General features: G+C 35.6%; 1 protein-coding gene across 3 annotated transcripts in view; it reads left to right on the top strand.

The window, feature by feature from the left end:
- Positions 1 to 18,788, top strand: part of SNX16 (sorting nexin 16) — a 42,969-nt gene that overhangs the window by 11,867 nt on the left and 12,314 nt on the right. For all 3 annotated transcript variants that reach the window (XM_047074084.1, XM_047074085.1, XM_047074083.1), the window contains 2 exons: positions 2,178 to 2,326; positions 16,008 to 16,077. In XM_047074084.1, coding sequence (XP_046930040.1) covers positions 2,178 to 2,326; positions 16,008 to 16,077 — 219 coding nt within the window. The remainder of the gene's footprint in view (positions 1 to 2,177; positions 2,327 to 16,007; positions 16,078 to 18,788) is intronic.

The raw sequence follows: 18,788 nt of genomic DNA, 5'->3' as shown, positions 1-18,788 counted from the left end.
TTGGGGCACCTGGATGGCTCCGGTCGGTTAAGCATCTGACTTCGGCTCAGGTCACCATCTCATGCTCAGAGCCTGGAGCCTGCTTCGAATTCTGGGTCTCCCTCTCTCTCTCTGCCCCTCCCCCACTCACACTCTGTCTCTCAAAAAATGAATAAATATTAAAAATAAAAAATTAAGGGGCGCCCTGGGTGGCTCAGTCGGTTAAGCGTCCGACTTCGGCTCAGGTCATGATCACTCTGTGAGTTCCAGCCACGTATCGGGCTCTGTGCTGACAGCTCGGAGCCTGGAGCCTGCTTCGGATTCTGTGTCTCCCTCTCTCTCTACTCCTCCCCCACTCATGCTGTGTCTCTCTCTCTCTCTCTGTCAAAAATAAATAAACATTAAAAAAATTTTTTTTAATTAAAAAAAACTCTTAAAAATAAAACAAAGTAAACCAAAAAGTAGAAAATACTATAAATGGTGTGAATAAGGCAAGCCATAGAAGAAATATAAAGGACCAATAAAGGTAGAAAACATTTAATATCACAAAGTACTCCAAAGAAAATTAAGGAACTATTTTGTACCCATCAGGTTGACAGACATTTAAGTGGTGTTATCCGTTGTTGGAAATACGAATCTTCCTAGGGTACATGGCTTCCTAAAGTTGTGCTTAATCACATTTCTGGGATATGAGAAATCATGGATATGGGCAGGCAATATTTAGTTCAAAGGATACTTTTCACCATGTTTTGTTCATTATTATTTTCTTTGTGTTTTAATTTGTTTTTAATACTTAAAAATTAGAACCAACCTAGATTTCCAGTAGGGAATTGATTGAGCAAATGGCAGTAAGAATGTAATAGAGGAAGAAAAGCTGAGCTGTGTCCACAGGGCTAGAGGGAAATTAGAGGAGGTAGATGAGGGTAGTGGTATTTAAAGTATTATTTGTAATGTAGTCCTGCCATTATATATGAATTTTATTTATTGTTCCTGGGTTCTTATATTACTGTAATACAAGAATTATAAAACCTATAATTATAATTTTATAATTTAAAATAATTTAAATTTATAATGTATATAACATATTATATATAATATATTATAGTTATATTTATAATTATAACATAATATATATTGTTATACATAATATATATAATATATAATTTTATAATTTATAATAATATTATAATTATAAAACCTATAATTATAAACCCAGAATTATAAAACCTATAATTTTCTACCTCTGTTGATTTTTTTAACATAATTAAGCAAACAAGAAGATCAAAGTAATTTGTGAAGTTACCAGATACCAAAATGGAATTCTTAGCTTTCTTATGAAATTGTTACAATTTTTGTTCATGAAGACTAATTTCTAACAGTTTCTCTTTAGAGCTATATAATCCTTTATGACTTGCTATTTTTCTTTTCAGGGTTCAACTATTATTTAGTGTTTATTTCTCTTCATCTCTCTAGGTGCATCTTTATATTGCTGTGTTATTTGTTAAGCAAGTTGAGATTTAGATAACTCTTAAGTTTTTAAAGAAAGATTAGTAAGAATTTAATTTAAATTAGTAAATATCTCCTTGATATTCCAACTTGGGCACCTAAAATTAATAAGTGTCTATGTCAGTGTTCCTAGGTACCAAAAATAGCTCTACCCATCACCTGCTTTTACTTGCAAGAATCAAAAAATGTGTGTAAAAGTCAAGCCACAGCCTGGGAGAAAATATTTGTCATACCTGTATCTGACAAAGGACTTGTATCAGAAATATATAAAGAACTCTTGTAACTTAATAATAAAAGATAAATAATCCAATTTTTTTAAGTGGAGGGGTTAAAAGATTTAAATAGATAATTCACCAAAGATATGCAGATCCAAATAAGCACAGAGAAGATAGTTAACACGATTTGTCAACAGGGGAATGCATATTAAAGCCACAGTAAAGTACTACTATGTACTCACCAGAATGGCTAACATTAAAAGGATGGACAAGGCCTAGTATTAGCAAGGATGTGGAGCAGTTGTAATGCGTATGTACCCACAACTGGTAGAAATTAATAAGTAAAACACTTGAAGTAAGAAAAACTTAGCTGGATTTTATTCTTTATTTAAGTTTATTTCATGTAGTTAACAGGATAGATTTTGTAGAATTGCTATGATTGAGTTGAACACTGTGTTTTCTTTTTTTCTTTTTCAGTTAAAAGAGATGTTTCCAGGCTTTCGATTAGCACTTCCACCAAAACGCTGGTTCAAAGATAATTACAATGCCGACTTTTTAGAAGATAGACAATTAGGATTGCAAGCGTTTCTTCAAAATTTAGTGGCTCACAAGGACATTGCTAACTGGTATGTGACAAACTTAAATAAGAGGTTATAGGTGCATTCCAACAACTTGTTTAAACTGAAGAACAAACACAGACTATAGTTAATTGAAGCACAAAAGAATAGGGTAGGAATATAATTACTTAGCCTCTCCAATACAGCACTATTTGGAATTTTCTTGCTTTTTATTGGTAAGAATTTTATCTGGTGGGACGGACTCAGTTGGTTAAGCATCCAACTCTTGATTTTGGCTCAGGTCATGATCTGATTGTTCGTGAGATCAAGCTCTGCATTGGGCTCTGTGCTGACAGTACAGAGCCTGCTTGGGATTCTCTCTCTCTTTCTGTGTCCCTTCCCCACTCACACACGCTCTCTCTCTCTCTCAAAATAAATAAATAAACATTAAATTAAAAAAATTTTATTTGGCATTTGATTTGTATTAACACTTATAAAAAGTCAGCAAAGTTAAAAATTTTTCAATGTAAAAAAATTTTCTAAGTTAAAAATTCAGTGTACCATATACTCAACCCAACTGTAAACTTGATTTTAGTATTTAGTATTTTAGCAATCATTTAAACAAAGTGGCCCACATATTAGAATTTTGGTTAATATGACACTATATAATTATATTTCTCCAAATAGTGCAAAAATATGAAGATTGGGAAGTTGGGTTAATTTATAAATTATATATATGCAATCATATATGCAATTCCCTCTTGACAAGGATATCTTTCAGATATCTCAAAGTGATCTCAAACTGGGTAAAAGCTTACTCTCTAGACTTTTTTCCCAATGTTCAGCAACATCATTTATCCAGCACCTGGTACTTATCGTTGATACAATCCTCCTACCCTTATCCCTTCCTTTATGTTTTAAATTCCACTCAAATCTGTCTACTTTTCTCCATTTCTACCATCACCACCCTGATCTAAGCAGTTATCTCTCACCTGAATTACTGCAAAAGCTTTCCCTCTGGTTTGCTTGATCCACTCATATTTCTGTAGCCCATTGGAGCCACAGTGCTCTTCAGCTATATTGGTCTTTTAATTTTCCAAAGTCACATTGCTCCTTGGTCCCTTAGGGCCTTCAAATATCGTTCCCTGGAAAGACAATGTTTCACACTACTATCCCACCCAGCCATGGCCTAGATAACACCTATATGTCCTTCACATTTCAGTTAAAAACTTCACTTCCTCACATAACTGGTTTTCCTGACCCAATTCCTCATGCACCACCACCACCAACAACAACAAAGACTAGTTTAGTTCTATTTCATAGTACCTGTACCAGTCCCTCTCAACTGGTTCTGAAAGTCAAATCCTAATGCCTTAAGTAGGACACACATTGTATCTATGAATTAACTTCTCTAGGCTGGTACTAGTTATGTGCCAGTCTTAAGGGAACTGAGAAAATAGTCAAATCATTGCCTTTAGCATCTAAGTCTCTCCTGGAATCCCAGCTAAGAAAGGCTGGTTGGTACTTCAATTTCATAGCATTTCAGTTTGTGACTATTTATCTGATTATTTGATTTTCGCCCACCTGGCTGTAAGGTAAATATGTAATAGTAGGTTACATGGCTGTTTTACTCACCATTCAGTGTGCAGTGCTTAACACAGTGCTAACACAAAGTCTGTGCTCAATAAGTACTTGTTAAACAAATGGCTGAAATGTTGATAATTGCTACTGTATTATTATTACAAGAAAAATATTTTGGGGGTGCCTGGGTGTCTCAGTTGGTTAGGTGTCCAATTCTTGATTTCGACTCAGGTTATGATCCCAGGGTTGTGGCCTTGAGCCCCACATCAGGCTCCATGCTGAGCTTGGAGCCTGCTTGAGATTCTCTCTCTCAGGGCAACCTGGGCTCACTCTGTTAAGTAGCTGACTCTTGATTTCAGCTCAGGTCATAATCTCACAATTCGTGAGTTCAAGTCCCACATTGGGCTCTGTGCTGACAGTGCGGAGCCTGCTTTGGATTCTCTCCCTGTCTCTCTGCCCCTCCCTGCTCATGCTCACTCTCTCCTCTCTCTCTCTCCATCCCTCCTTCCCTCCTTCCCTCTTTCTCCTTTTGCCCCTCTCTACCACTTGTGTTCTCTCTCTCTCAAAAAAAAAAAAAGAAAGAAAAAAAAAAGTTTGAAGTAAATATGATAACTCAGTGATTGTGCACTCTAGGTAGTAGGAACACGGAGTTCCCTAATTCTCAAAATTTGTACATCTCAAAAGCAAAAAGGAAGTTAGTGTTAATTCAGACACACAGAGAAAGAATAAAAACCAAAAAACTCTCAAATCATAAAGATTTTGAAGAAATCTTTTGAAGAAAATATATTTTATATACCATAAAAGAAAATAAGTCAACATATCTTATCCCCTTTTTCTTTTAGTCAGTAAACCTTTATGTCTTAGTATTGAAAATATCATGGTGACTTAAAATCACATTTATTCTATAAATAACTATACTCTATATAATGAAATATTAAATAACATAAATCATATTAATAAGCTGATTTTGTGGTATCTTGATTTTTTAGTGAAAGTGTATCTTAGTTTTATTGCATTTTTTAAAAATTATTGGTAATAATAGGGCACTGGGTTGGCTCAGTTGTTTCAGTGTCCTATTTTGGCTCAGGTCATGATCTTATAGCTCATGGGTTCAAGCCCTGCGTCAGGCTTTGTGCTGACAGCATGAAGCCTGCTTCGGATTCTCTGTCACCCTCTCTCTCAGCCCATCCCCTGCTTGTGTGCATGCTCTCTCTGTCTCTGTCTCTCTCTCTCAAAAAAAAAAAAAAAAAAAAAAAAAAAATGGGGCACCTGGGTGGCTCAGTCAGTTAAGCATCCTACCCTTGGTTTCAGCTCAGGTCACGATCCCACAGTTTGTAAGTTTAAGCCCCTCATTGGGCTCCGTGCCGATGGTGCGGAGCCTGCTTGGGGTTCTCTCTCTTGCCCTCTATCTCTGCCCCTCCCCTGCTTGTGCGCACTCTCTCTCTCAAAAAAAATAAACTAAAAAAAAAAAAAATTCCTAGAACAACATGGGGGAATGCTTAACTTTGGACCAAAGAAAAATTCACAGTAGGATTTATAATTCTACCATAGAAAGAGAAAAGACATACTTCCTGAAGTTATCCATGGCCAAGATTATTGTCTCATAACCTTCCTCTTAAAAGAAGTAGGAGGTTAGGGGCACTTGGGTGGCTCAGTTGGTTCAGCATCAACTCTTGGTTTGGGTTCAAGTCATGATCTCACAGCTGGTGAGTTCAAGCTGTGCATCAGGCTCTGTGCTGACGGCAGGGAGCCTGCTTGGGATTCTGTCCGCCCCCCCCCTCTGCCCCTCCACTGCTCTTGCTTTCTCTCTCTCAAAAATAAACACTAAAAAATATTTTTTAAAAATCTGTACTTTAAAAAACTGATTGATGATAGATTTTTGTCTCTGAGGTAGGCATACATGGGACGTTTGTGATCCTTTTGTTTCTAAACTGTGTACTTTAGTACAGTGGTAGTAGTCTTGCTCAATTCATAAGTAGGTATTTCAGGAAAACAAAGATTTCTTGGCCAAATAATTTGGGAAAGGTTTCACGTGACATTCCTAGAATACTAGAAGTTCTAAGAAGTCTTGCATTAAAAAAGTGTATCAGGTGTTGTCTACTTGATTTTGTCATGTAAATCATCATTTAGGGACTACTGTTAGATAAATTGAACTCAGAATGAAGTATTTATGCCTTATTTATTCTAGAGTACACTCTGTCTTTTTTGTGGGTTATGGGTAGCATTCTTTATTTCACAATTTAACAAGTTTCTTAATAAGTTTTTGTTTAAAGCATGAGTGAAGGGAAGGAAAGAAATTATTTATCTGTATTATCTTGAGCATTTGCTCTGTGTCATGCTAGGAAGGTTATGAAGGAAGCTAAGGTTGTAGTCACTGGTCTTAAAATTCATTTGAAGAAATGAGGCTTCAGGATGAAAAAAATAAGGGAGTTTATGAAATGCTTCTTGGTATGATACATGTTACCTGTTGATATACTTGTTAGCCTCCTTTTATAGTTGTAATGGGAACATAGAAAAATTGCTGTCTTTATATGGCCAAATAATTATTTGATATTCTTTATAGATTTATAATTACACTTTTTTTACTTTCCTTTTTTATATCCTTAGCACTTCACAACACAGTTACTTCTTAACCTTCATGTTGGCTAAGAGCTTTTCATTATATATATAACAGGCTGGTGGAGGCTTTTAATATTATTACCTCTGTAACTGTAACAAAGCAGAAGTAGAAGAAGGTAAGAACTGAAAGGACACTAAGGATAGTTGATCTGAAAGCTTTAAGATAATATTTTCAGATGCATTTAGAAAATACAAAGGAAACATAAAAAAAAAGTTAATATTTTCATGATTTCAGAAAATCAAAGGATTTCTTATTGATTTTCTCTGTTCCATAAATATTTATGTAGGTCTTACTGCATATAAGGTATTGTAGTACACAAAGGTGCTTTAGATACTGATCCTTTATTTAAGAAAACTGAATAGGAGGAAGATTCACCAAAAACAACTATGATGAGTAGCTAGATCTCTTTCAGAGGAGAAAGAGAGAGGGAACTTTTGACTAGGAGAATTGCAGGAAGCTTCCTAGAGGGTGACATTTGAGCTGGATTTTAAAGAATTAGTGATATTCAGACCAACAAGAGAAGGTAAAGAAGGACCTTACAAATGAGAGGGAGTATTCTATCAAAATGCAGAAGCAAGACGCAGATCCTGTACCAGTAGCATGTGACTGTCAAGGTGAAGGCCACCTAAAGATGGATGGAGAGGGAAAGTCTTACATTGCACAATTTGTTATAGTTATTTACTACATAGTTATATTATTTATAAATTATTTCTATAAATGATTCAATGTATTTATAAATTGTATGTTATAAATTATATATAATTATAAATATATTTTATACTATCTTATGTTACTTTGAAATTGTTGCATCATTTAATCAGCACAGCAATTTTTTTTACTGTTCTCTTTTTTCATAAGCATTACACATATATCATAAGTTACCAAATTTTTTCTCTTTTTTAATTCTTTAAAATAGAGGGGTTAAATTATATAGGGGTTTTTTTTCATATTACCATCCATCTATAAGGACTTCAATAACAAAGTTCATGTTTTAAATTCTTTTTCTTTTCATTTTTAAAAAATATTTATTTATTTTTGAGAGACAGAGACAGAGCATGAGCAGGGGAGGGGCAAGAGAGAGGGAGACCCAGAATTCAAAGCAGGCTCCAGGCTCTGAGCTGTTAGCATAGAGCCCGATACGAGTCTCGAACCCACGAACCATGAGATCATGACCTGAGTTGAGGTCGGATGCTTAACTGACTGAGCCACCCAGGTGCCCCATCATGTTTTAAATTCTATATGTGTTAAAAAAAAAAAAAAAAAATTCAGGATGGATTTGCATTAACAGCAGTTAATAGTAAACAAACAAAATAAAGTATAGAAGTATTTACATAAAGGAGGAGCTGAAAAAATGATAATATTTACCCTTTAAAAAACAAAAGTCCTTGGTGGGGGGGAGGGGGTGACACCTGGCTGGCTCAGTAGGTTGAGCATCTAACCCTTGATTTCAGCTCAGGTTATGATCTCATAGTCATGAGATCCAGCCCCACATCGGGCTCTGTGCTGGGCATGGAGCCTGCTTGAGATTCTCTCTCCCCCTCCCTCTCCCACCCCTCTGTCTCTCTTTCAAAAATAAAAATAAATACACAAAAAAATTTTTTTTAATTTAGAAAAACACAAAAGTACTTGGGATAACAGAGCCATCTTCACATATTTGAAAGATTATGAGGGGGAGAAAGATTAATCAAATAATACTTAACTTTAAAGCAGTGCTTCTTCAACTGTAATGTATCTTATTAAAGTGCAGATCCTGAATCAGCGGGTCTGGAGTGAAGATTCTTCATTTCTAACAAGTTTTTAGGTGATGCTGATACTGCTGATCTAAAGACCTCATTTTTTATAGCAAGACTAACATGTAAAACTAGGAATAGTAGTGAAAAGTTAGAGGAAGACCCCATCAGCTGAGATAAGAAAGAGTTACATATCATTTCAGGCTATCTACTGTAAAAATATTCTGGGGTGCCTGGGTGGCTCAGTCTGTTAAGTGTCTGACTTAGGCTCAGGTCACAGTCTCACAGTTTGTGAGTTCGAGCCCTGCATCAGGCTCTGTGCTGACAGCTCAGAACCTGGAACCTGCTTCGGATTCTGTGTCTCCCTCTCTTTCTGCCCCTCCTCTGCTCTCAGTCTCTCTCTTTCTTTCTCTCTGAAAAATAAACATTAAAAATATATATAATACAAAAAATATTCTGCCTTTTGAGAAAGTGAGTTTCTCTTTACATAAGTATTTGAAAAGGCTAGATAACCATTAGTGGTATTGAAAGGGGAATTATTAAGTGGAATATATTGGATTAGATAGCTCCTTAGGTTTCTTTTAATTGTAAAATTCAGTAATTCCATAATTCTTGAACAAGATACTTAAAACTATTTTTTACACATTTTCAGCCTGAACTATCTTCTCACAGTACATTTTTAATGTATCTAAGTTGTTTTTATATATTAAGATATCATCAAGAGAAGCTAGATTAGTCTTAGTATTTTTATAAAATGAAAGAATTCAGTTACATATTCAATGGTTCATATAATGCCAGCTTGTGAGAACCAACACATTATTGCTAAGTTTGGTCAAGTGGTTTTCATCACTAATGTTGGTTTGGTAGACATTCAATTAAGGACACTTTTTTAAAATGCAATAAAGCCAAGTATTTTGTATTCAGATCTGTGTAAACTCTTACCTAACTAAATTGAGTCTCAGAGATCTTCTGTAAAATTCAGTTTTCTGGGCTTAATAGTGAAGTAATTTTAGTTACTTATGTGATTTTAATCAGTATCTTCATTTGGAAAATGAAGTATTTGAGCTAAGAGGCCTCTAAAAGTTCTCTTTCAACTCTAAATTTCTTATATCCTATTCTTTTTATTGTGCTTCTTCATGAATCTTGAAGTCAAACCATCAGAAACAACCAGATTCTGACCTTTTAACTAAGACTTTTGGTCTTGTTGCTGTCCAAAGTCTACCTTCTTATGAAAGTAAGATCAACTTATAGGGCAAGTTTGCTCTGATAATAAAAAATGCTGAGGGATACTGTCTGAGGTCTCCTTATCTTCATGTTAAGTCAACAACTGATCTCAATTTTAAAGTAGAGTTTTCCCAGGTGCATGGCTGGCTCATTCTGTTAAGCGTCCAACTCTTGATTTCAGCTCAGGTCATGATCTCACATGTTCTGCACTGACAGCACAGAACCTGCTTGGGATTCTCTTTCTTCCTCTCTCTCTGTTAAGACGTCTGTTAAAACCTAAAATCCTTCTCAAATTAGAGAATTGTAGTATAGTGTTTACCTACAATGGTGGATAGAAATTTGTTATGATCCTTATAAAAGTCATTAACTTTTTTTTCTAACTGCATAACTCTTACAAATAAAGTCATTATTTGTGGGATGCTTATTCTGTGCTGTGCTAATTGGTTTGGATATGGTCTATATAGTCCAGAAATTTGTCATCTACCTTTTGGTGAAACAGTCTGCTTAGTAAACACAATACTAGTAATACAGTATAGTAAGTCCTATGAAAGGATCTCTTCAAGGTGCTGTGGTAATACTGAACCTAACATAGGGTAGGGGAAGAGGGTCTAGTCAGAGAAGACTCCATGAGGAGATAACAGATGAGCCGAGTCATGAAGAATAAATATGAGTTAGCCAGGGAAAGGTGGGAAGGATGGGCCAGGCTAATAGCAGCAAACATGACTAAAGGCATGGAGGCATGAAATAGACATGAGGTGTACCATCTTTGAAGTGTAAGGAAAGACAGAATTGGAATGTAGGCAGATGCTTCATGCCAACACTAAGATCTTGGCTTTGTTCCCTCTTGCCAGAGGAAGCATAGATGGGTTTTAAGCTGGGTTTTACCTAAAACACTTAAGCACTCTAGATTAGAGGGTATAAAACTGAACATAGGAACACACCCGGGCTAGTAACTAGGCAAGAGAGCAGCAAGGTCTAAACTAGACCTCCACTGCCAGGCCTTCACATCTATCACAGGGATGTAAACGTGAGCCCTTCAACCTCACACCTAGTCAGCCTGTCTCCTCCAGTGTGACCCTCACCATCACCAGCCTTGATTCCTGAGTCCTTATCCTTCAGGTTGTATTTAACATCTACTTTCTGTTACTGTCTTTTAGCTGGTAGAGAACACTGAAGAGAAATACTAACTGATTGAACATTTCTATCCCAAATCCCTCAGTAATGTTTTCATTCAATGACTTTATGTGCTTAATTTGATTTTGGCAGAATTGGTATCTAGTATTTTTAGGTACATTTTTCACTTGGTTCTCAATTGACCTTTTAGTGAATTGTAGGCATTAGTTTTAAGGGTTTTTTTCCTTTTAAAATACACATTTTGAGGGGGGCCTGGTAGCTCAGTCAGTTAAGCATCCAATTTCAGCTCAGGTCATGATCTCATGGTTCAGGAGTTCCAGCCCCATGTCGGGCTCTGTGCTGACAGCTCAGAGCCTGGAGCCTGCTTCAGATTCTATGTCTCCCTCTCTCTCTGCCCCTCCCCCCACTCACGCTCTGTCTCTGTCTCTTAAAAATAAACATTGAAAAAAATTTTAAATAAAATATACATTTTGAGATAAATGGCACATTTAGCTATTAAATTACTAGTTTTTTTTTAAATTGTGAAGTGTAAACAGATACATAACTATGAAAGAACGTAAAATATAATAGTAAATAGAAGATGAAAGGTCAGCCAATGAAATAATTTTTTTATAAGTTTGAAAATACAGTAAAACGCTTAAAGCTTTTTTTAGAGTATCGGAGGAAGAGATCAAGTTATAGGGCAAATTTGCTCTAATAATAAAAAATGCTGAGGCATACTGTCTGTGGTCTCTGTATCTTCATGTTAAGTCAACAACTGGTCTCAATTTTAAAATGGAGTTTTCCCAGGTGCATGGTTGGCTCATTCACAAGCATCCAACTCTTGATTTCAGCTCAGGTCATGATCTCACAAATGAGATTGAGTTCTGCACTGACAGCACGGAACCTGCTTGGGATTCTCTTTCTTCCTCTTTTTCTGCCTCTCCCCCACTCGAGTGCTCTCTCTCTCAAAATAAATAAATGGATATTTTAAAAAAATAAAATAGAGTTTTCCCAAACATACCTGAAAGCTATTCTAGATAATAAAGGGAATAGAAAGGTACAGAGTCTTTTTTTTTTAATTTTTATTTTTTTAACGTTTATTGATTATTGAGAGACAGAGAGTGAGCAGGGGAGGGGCAGAGAAAGAGGGAGACACAGAATCTGAAGCAGGCTCCAGGCTCTGAGCTGTCCTCACAGAGCGCGACACAGGGCTCAAACTCACAAACTGTGAGATCATTACCTGAGCTGAAGTTGGACGCTTAACCCACTGAGCCACCCAGGCACCCCTGTACAGAGTCTTTCTTTACCTTTTAATTCCAGATTGTTGCATTTTTCTCAAATAGATTTCTCTCTCTCTCTCTTTAAGTTTATTTATTTGAGAGAGAGAGAGAGCACAAGTGGGAGAGGAGCAGAGAGAGAGGGAGAGAAAGAGAAACGCAAGCAGGCTCTGCACTGTGCCAATGCAGGGCTCAAAGTCACTAACTGTGAGATCATGACCTGATCTGAGATCAGACAGTTAACTGGCTGAGCCACCCAGGCACCCCCAAATAGGTTTCTCTTTTATCCTAATGTTTGTCCTACCTTTATTATCATGGCCAAATGGAAGCAAAAGTAGTAAAGATTGAATACAGATTGGGAGCTGTATTGAACCTATCAGTCAGTGAACAAGGGGGGGGAAAGTAAAATTTTTTCCTTGAAAACTGACTTCTATTTTATTTATAAGCATTTAATAATATAGACTCTTGGATATTTATGTTCTATTTGAATTCATTTGATTCATTCACGAATCATACATTGATGGGGTGTCTGGGTGGCTCAGTGGGTGGCTCAGGTGGCTTAGAGCCTCCCTGGGTGGCTCACTGAGACTTTTGACCTCTCAGTCCCAAGATCAACTTATTTCGGTTGAGCATCCCAACTCTTGATTTCGGATTAGGTCGTGATCCCAGGGTCATGGAATCAAGCCTCATGTGATTCGCTCTCTTGCTCTCTTTCTCTCTTTCTGTCTTTCTGTCTGCCCCTCTCCCCAACTTGAATGCGTTCTCTGTCTCTCTCTCTAAAAAAATAAAGTAATAAAATAAAAATTATAGAAAAAACAAACCTTGGTTTATAACATGTAGGAAATCGCTGAGCAGAACCATGACACACATAGGCAGTCAACTATTTATCAAATCTAAATAAAGGTCTCTAGTCAGTGATTCTCAAGCAGGGGTAAGGGTTTCCTCTTCCAGAAGGAAAAGAAAAAGGTATCTGAATGTCTGAGAAAAATTGTTTTCCCAAATACTACCATCTCCCAGAGATTCTTGTGTGTCCCTCTTCTATGGAATAGTGTTTGAGCATATTGACTCCTTCTCCAACACCTGAGTCCCATTGAAACAGAAGAATTGTAGTGAACAACTGAAAAAGTATTTTATAAATCAGAGTCGTAAAGCCAGTTTTAAATTTCATTTTTCTGCTACAGATTAAAGAAAGTAGGGCATAGAATATAACCTTGAACTACACTGAAAAATAACTTAGGGGATCCATTGGATTTCGTTTGAGTAGAACTCTAGAGAGCTAGAGATCATAAAGATTTTTCTCTTTTTACTGAACTGTATAAATGGACATACAATATCCCATTAGTTTCAGGTGTATATCATAGTGATTCAGTATTTTTATACATTGTTAAATGATTCCCACAATAAGTCTGGCTACCATCTGTCACTACAAAGTTAATGCATTGTTACTGACCATATTCCCTATGCTGTACATTAGGTGAAGGGGATTAAGAGGTACAAATTTTCAGTTATAAAATAAGTCATGGGGATGTACTATAGATCATAAAGATGTTTAGGGAAGGAGAATGAAATAGAATAGCCTCTCTGAAAAAGATTTCTACAGCTGGGTACATTGTCAACATCACTGTTGATCTTGGGCTAAATTTCTACTATAAACCAAAGGTATAAAAAGAGATACATATATTCCCTTACCTACTTTTTCTTTCCTAGCAGCAGCATTTCAGTAATTAATTTGTAATGTTACTAAAGAATGAGAAAATCTGGCTATAAGCCTATAAGAAAACAATGTCTCACATTGGGTTATCATATACTGAAAGCATTAAAAAGAAAAAAGACCCTTCTATAAACTTATGTGCACTTTCCTTATCAGTCTTAAAGGCTATTCTCAGGGTTTCATCCAGACTTTTGACCTCTCAGTCCCAAGATCAACTTATTTCCTGTGGCTCATTTTTGCCTAATAGTTGGTTCTCTAATATAAATAATAGGTGGATAGAAGTATAATATCTAAACCAAAAGAATCTATAGTGGTCCTATTCTCTTTTCTGTTAGACCAACTGCAATATTCTAGAGGCCTTGGTTAAAGGATGACAGACAAATTGAATGCGGTCTGAGAGAAGTGACCAGCAAGGGGAAAGAATCCAAATGAACCAAAACATAACAGGAAAGAATTTAAATGTAGAAAAAGGCACATATATTCACTCAGAAGACAGATTTAAGGTCTTGTGACCTTGTATGAGTCATTTTAACTCTCTGAACTTTGGTATCATTTATAAAATGGAAATGCAATGCCTGTCCTCACCTCAAATGATTATTGTGAAAATTAAAACAGAGTATGAGAGAGCCCTGTGTGTGCAATGTACTTTGAAAGTATTAGGAATGATAACCATGTGGCATGATGGGTATGTTAATTAGCTTGATTGTAGTTCGCATTTCACAATGTGTACTTAAATCGAGTTGTCCACCTTAAATATATACAGTTAGTTGTCAGTTATACCTCAGTAAAATGGAGGAAAAAATGTTGCCTCCATGAATGCAGAGACCATATAGGCTTTAAGTACTCAATAAATTGTGTACAGGTTAAAAGAAAAGAAGATATTAGTGCATTAGTATTGTTTTGGAAAAATATAAGGTTAGAGGAAAGATAACATTTTTTACATTCTAGGGTTATCATGTGAAAGAGGACTTAGATTTACCCTGAATGGCTCAAAAGCACAACTGAGATTCATTGAATAGAAGCTGCAGGGAGTAAAAGCCCAGCTCAGGGAAAAAAAAATAATTCTCTAATTTTCAGTATTTTTCAAGCATAAGATGGTTTATTCTAAGAGGTGGAACGTTCTCTAAACCTGGAGGTGTTTAGGTATACTCCTGGCTGAACACATGTAAAGGATAGAAAGCATACTATGGATCACATCTTTTAGAAAGCAACTAGATCACATTTAAGATCCTTTCCATCTGTATGATTTCATGATTATGAGTACTCAGCTTTTTTTCTCCGTTTCCCTGAATGTGTGTCCTTTACTACCTATATTGTCAAGATTTTATACTCCACAAATTTACTCCTCTTTGGAGTCTTCTGGATCATTTTCTTAACACCGCTTCTTTATATTAATTCATATGGCTTTTTCTTTTGGAAAGCTTTCACTGTTCCATTTAGCTCTTCATGACCATCCCCTGTCATCAACCTGTCTCACCTGCATGAACCCCAGCATTCCATTCCCTTCTCAGTATATGGGTGACATCTCCTGACATCTCCTTTATGCAGCACATCAAAAAATCATATTTTCCATATTACAGTTGCCTCTTGAGCAACACAGGTTTGAACTACATAGATCCTCTTATATGCAGATTCTTTACAGCATAGTACTATAAATGTATTTTCCTTATGATTTTCTTAGTAACATTTTCCTTTCTCTAGCTTTATGGTAAAAATATAGTATATAATATAATATACAATGTATGTGTCAATTGACCATTTATGTTATTGGTAAAGCTTCCAGTCAACAGTAGGCTATTAGTAGTTAAGTTTTTGGAGAGTCAAAAGATACGTGCAGATTTTCATCTGAACAGGGAGTCAGCACCCTTAACCCCTGTATGATTGAAGGGTCAACTGTATTTCATTATTTTGAAATTTTTGGTAATTCAAAAATGAGTTCAGAATTTTTTTCTCTTAAACTCTTTAGGGAAAATATTTAACTAAATTAGTGTAGTAAACATGATTGCAACAAAAATCTTTAACTTGTTTTAGAGTAAATACTTTTTAGTTGCTTTAGAAGCATCTCCTGAGGAAGAAACAAAGTATAAATTAGAAATGGTATTTCTTCATAACAAGATCATGACATTTTTAGACTACTTTAAATTGATATTGTTTTGGAAGTAATACTGTTTCTATTCATCATTTAGGTTGGTCTCTTATACCATTATTTTGACTTATATTTTATGTCTTGCAGTTTTTATAGAGCATGAATTCATAATCTCTATCTTCATAAGATCTTAGAAAATGACTTAAAGTCTTTGTATCTTTTATAGATTTTATATTTGTATTTGGTTGTTTATGTAAAAACACATAAACCAACTTGCCGCTTTTAGTATATACGCAAAACCGATTTGTTTAAAACACTGTAATGGCTTCAAAGTAACACTTGCTTTTTGCTCTCTTTTGTAAACTTATTTGTACCCCAGCTTATTTTTTTTTCCCCTTTGAAAAGCCTCGCAGTGAGAGAATTTCTTTGTCTGGATGATCCGCCAGGTCCATTTGATAGCCTAGAAGAAAGCAGGGTAAGTGGTGTATTACATATCACACGGAGAGAGGAACAAATAATACAGTACAATAACCACATTGTTTCTTGAATGGAATAGCAAATAGCAAAATATTATAATTTCAGACCTTTGTAGTTTTAACACAGAAAGCTTTTAATGTTTGAGTCAAAGGTTTCTTTCATTGAAATACATGAACTAGTTCAGTGAAAAAAATAAAAATTCATACATGCCATGCCATCAATGAAGCTCTAAAACTAAACGTCGCATTTTTCTCCTTATTTTTACTATTTCAAAAGAAAAGAAAATTATCCAGAAATTTAATTTACTACATTTAAAAGTACTATTTGTATGCCAAGCTTCTAAATATCAAAAATAAAGAACCTACAACTAAAATCAATTAAAACTTACCTTCAGAAGTAGAAGTTATTCTCTGTTGTCAATTCAACTCAAGCTTGATGCTACTCAAATTACTTTATTTTTTTTTTTTTTTTTTAAATTTTTTTTAACGTTTATTTATTTTTGGGACAGAGAGAGACAGAGCATGAACGGGGGAGGGGCAGAGAGAGAAGGAGACACAGAATCGGAAACAGGCTCCAGGCTCTGAGCCATCAGCCCAGAGCCTGACGCGGGGCTCGAACTCACAGACCGCGAGATCGTGACCTGGCTGAAGTCGGACGCTTAACCGACTGCGCCACCCAGGCGCCCCTCAAATTACTTTAATTCATGTGTTAGATAGCGGCCTATTTCTTGAAGCAATTGGCCAGATGCACAAAATAGATTTGGTAATAATAGATTAGGAAGGATTTTATGCAAGTTTTTTTCCCCAACTGTTCAATGGCACTTAAATGGAACAGATTTAATTGGTAGATTTGTAATGTTTTTTGGTTAAACTGAGTCTGTTCTTTATATTATAGTGAATGCCATAGCTTTTTGGAAACAGCTTTATTAAGGTAAAAGTTTCAGCATAAAATTAGCTATTTGCTATTCCATTGTAAATGTACAATTGAATAATTTTTAGTACATTTATAGAAGTATGCCACCATCTCCATATCCAATTTCAGAAATTCCCATCTTTTTGACAAAAATTCCCTACAAGCCATTTTGCAATCAGTCCATACTCCCAGCTCCAGACAACTATTGATCTGATTTCAGTTTCTACAACTTTACCTGTTCTGGATATTTTTTATGTGAATAGAGTCATAGTGTGTGTGTGTGTGTGTGATCAGTATTCAATGTACATAATCTTTTACAAATACAGTATGCATAACATATAGTATAATCTTTACATCTACTTTCACTAGTGTCATGTTTTTGAGGGTCAACTATGATATAACCTCTGTGAATATTTCATTACTTGTTATTGCTGAATGATTTTTCCATTGTATGCACATACCACATTTGTTTATCCAGTGACCAGTTATGGGACATTTAAGTAGTTTCCAGTTTTGTGCTATTTTGAATAATGCTACTGTGAACAATCTCATAGAGGCTTTGTGTGCACATTTGTTTCCATTTCTCTTGGATTGATCCCTAGAGGTGGAAGGTTTGCTTATATGGCAAATAAAGTTTAACTTTTTAAAGAAACTCACGGTTTTCTAAAGTAGCTATACCATTTGACATTCCCACCACTAGTATATGAGAACTCCAGTTTATCCATGTCCTTATAAATATTTGATTTATCTGTCTTTTGGAGTGTAGCCATTCTTGTGAGTGTGTAGTGTGGTATTTCACTATAGTTTTAATTCACATTTCCATAATGACGTGTTGGTCACTTTTTTAATCTGTTGATCACTTCTTCATGTGTTTTTTAGCCATTCCTATGTTTTCTTTGATGAATTGTCTATTTATGTCTTTTGCCCATTTTTTTCCAAGTTTGGTTGTTTGTCTTATTGAGTTATAAGTGTTCTGTATTTTGGATATAAGTCCTTTATCAGATATCTGATTTTCCTATATTTTCTCCTGATCTGTATTCATCTTCTTAACGGTGCCTTTTAAAGTACTAATGTTTTTCATTTTAATGAAGTTCATTTTATCACTTTTATTTTTTTTTTATTTTTTTTAATGTTTATTTTTGAAAGAGAGGGAGAGAGAGGCAGAGCGCAAACAGGGGAGGGGCAGAGAGAGAGGGAGACACAGAATCTGAAGCAGGCTCCAGGCTCTGAGCTGTCAGCACAGAGTCTGACACGGGGCTCAAACTCCAAACCATGAGACCATGACCTGAGCTGAAGTCAGATGCTTAACCTACTGAGCCTCCCAGTTTATCACTGCCCCCATTTTATCACTTTTTTTAAATGGCTCATGCTTTTAGTGTTGTGTCATTAAGAACTCTTTCCCCAGTAGCATCTGGCTGGCTCAGTCAGTAGAGCATCTGACTCTTGATGTCAGGGTTGTGGTTCAAGCCTCACGTTGGGTATGGACCTACTTAAAAAACAAAAAAAAATAAAAAATTCTTTGCCTTATAAAGGGTCACAAAAGTTTTCTCCCTTTTTTTCTAGGAGTTTTATAGTTTTAGTTCTTACACGTAGGCCTGTAATCCATCCTGACCTGATATTTTTTTAACAAGGTATGAGGTAAAGGTCTTAAGTTCCTACCGATATCTAATTGTGTCTGTACCTTTATTGAGTTGGCACCTTTATCAAAAGTCAAGTAAACATAAAAGAATGGGTTTGTTTCTGGGATCTTCATACTCTTCCATTGGTCTGGGTACCTATCCTTGTGCTAGTACCACA

This window comes from Lynx rufus, unplaced genomic scaffold, assembly GCF_022079265.1.
Source record: "Lynx rufus isolate CCGP_SWC_20201006 ecotype Redwood Valley unplaced genomic scaffold, mLynRuf1.p SCAF_12, whole genome shotgun sequence".
NCBI lineage: Eukaryota > Metazoa > Chordata > Mammalia > Carnivora > Felidae > Lynx > Lynx rufus.
The sequence above is the reverse complement of the archived record's forward strand: the minus strand, read 5'-3'. Positions and strand labels throughout refer to the sequence as shown.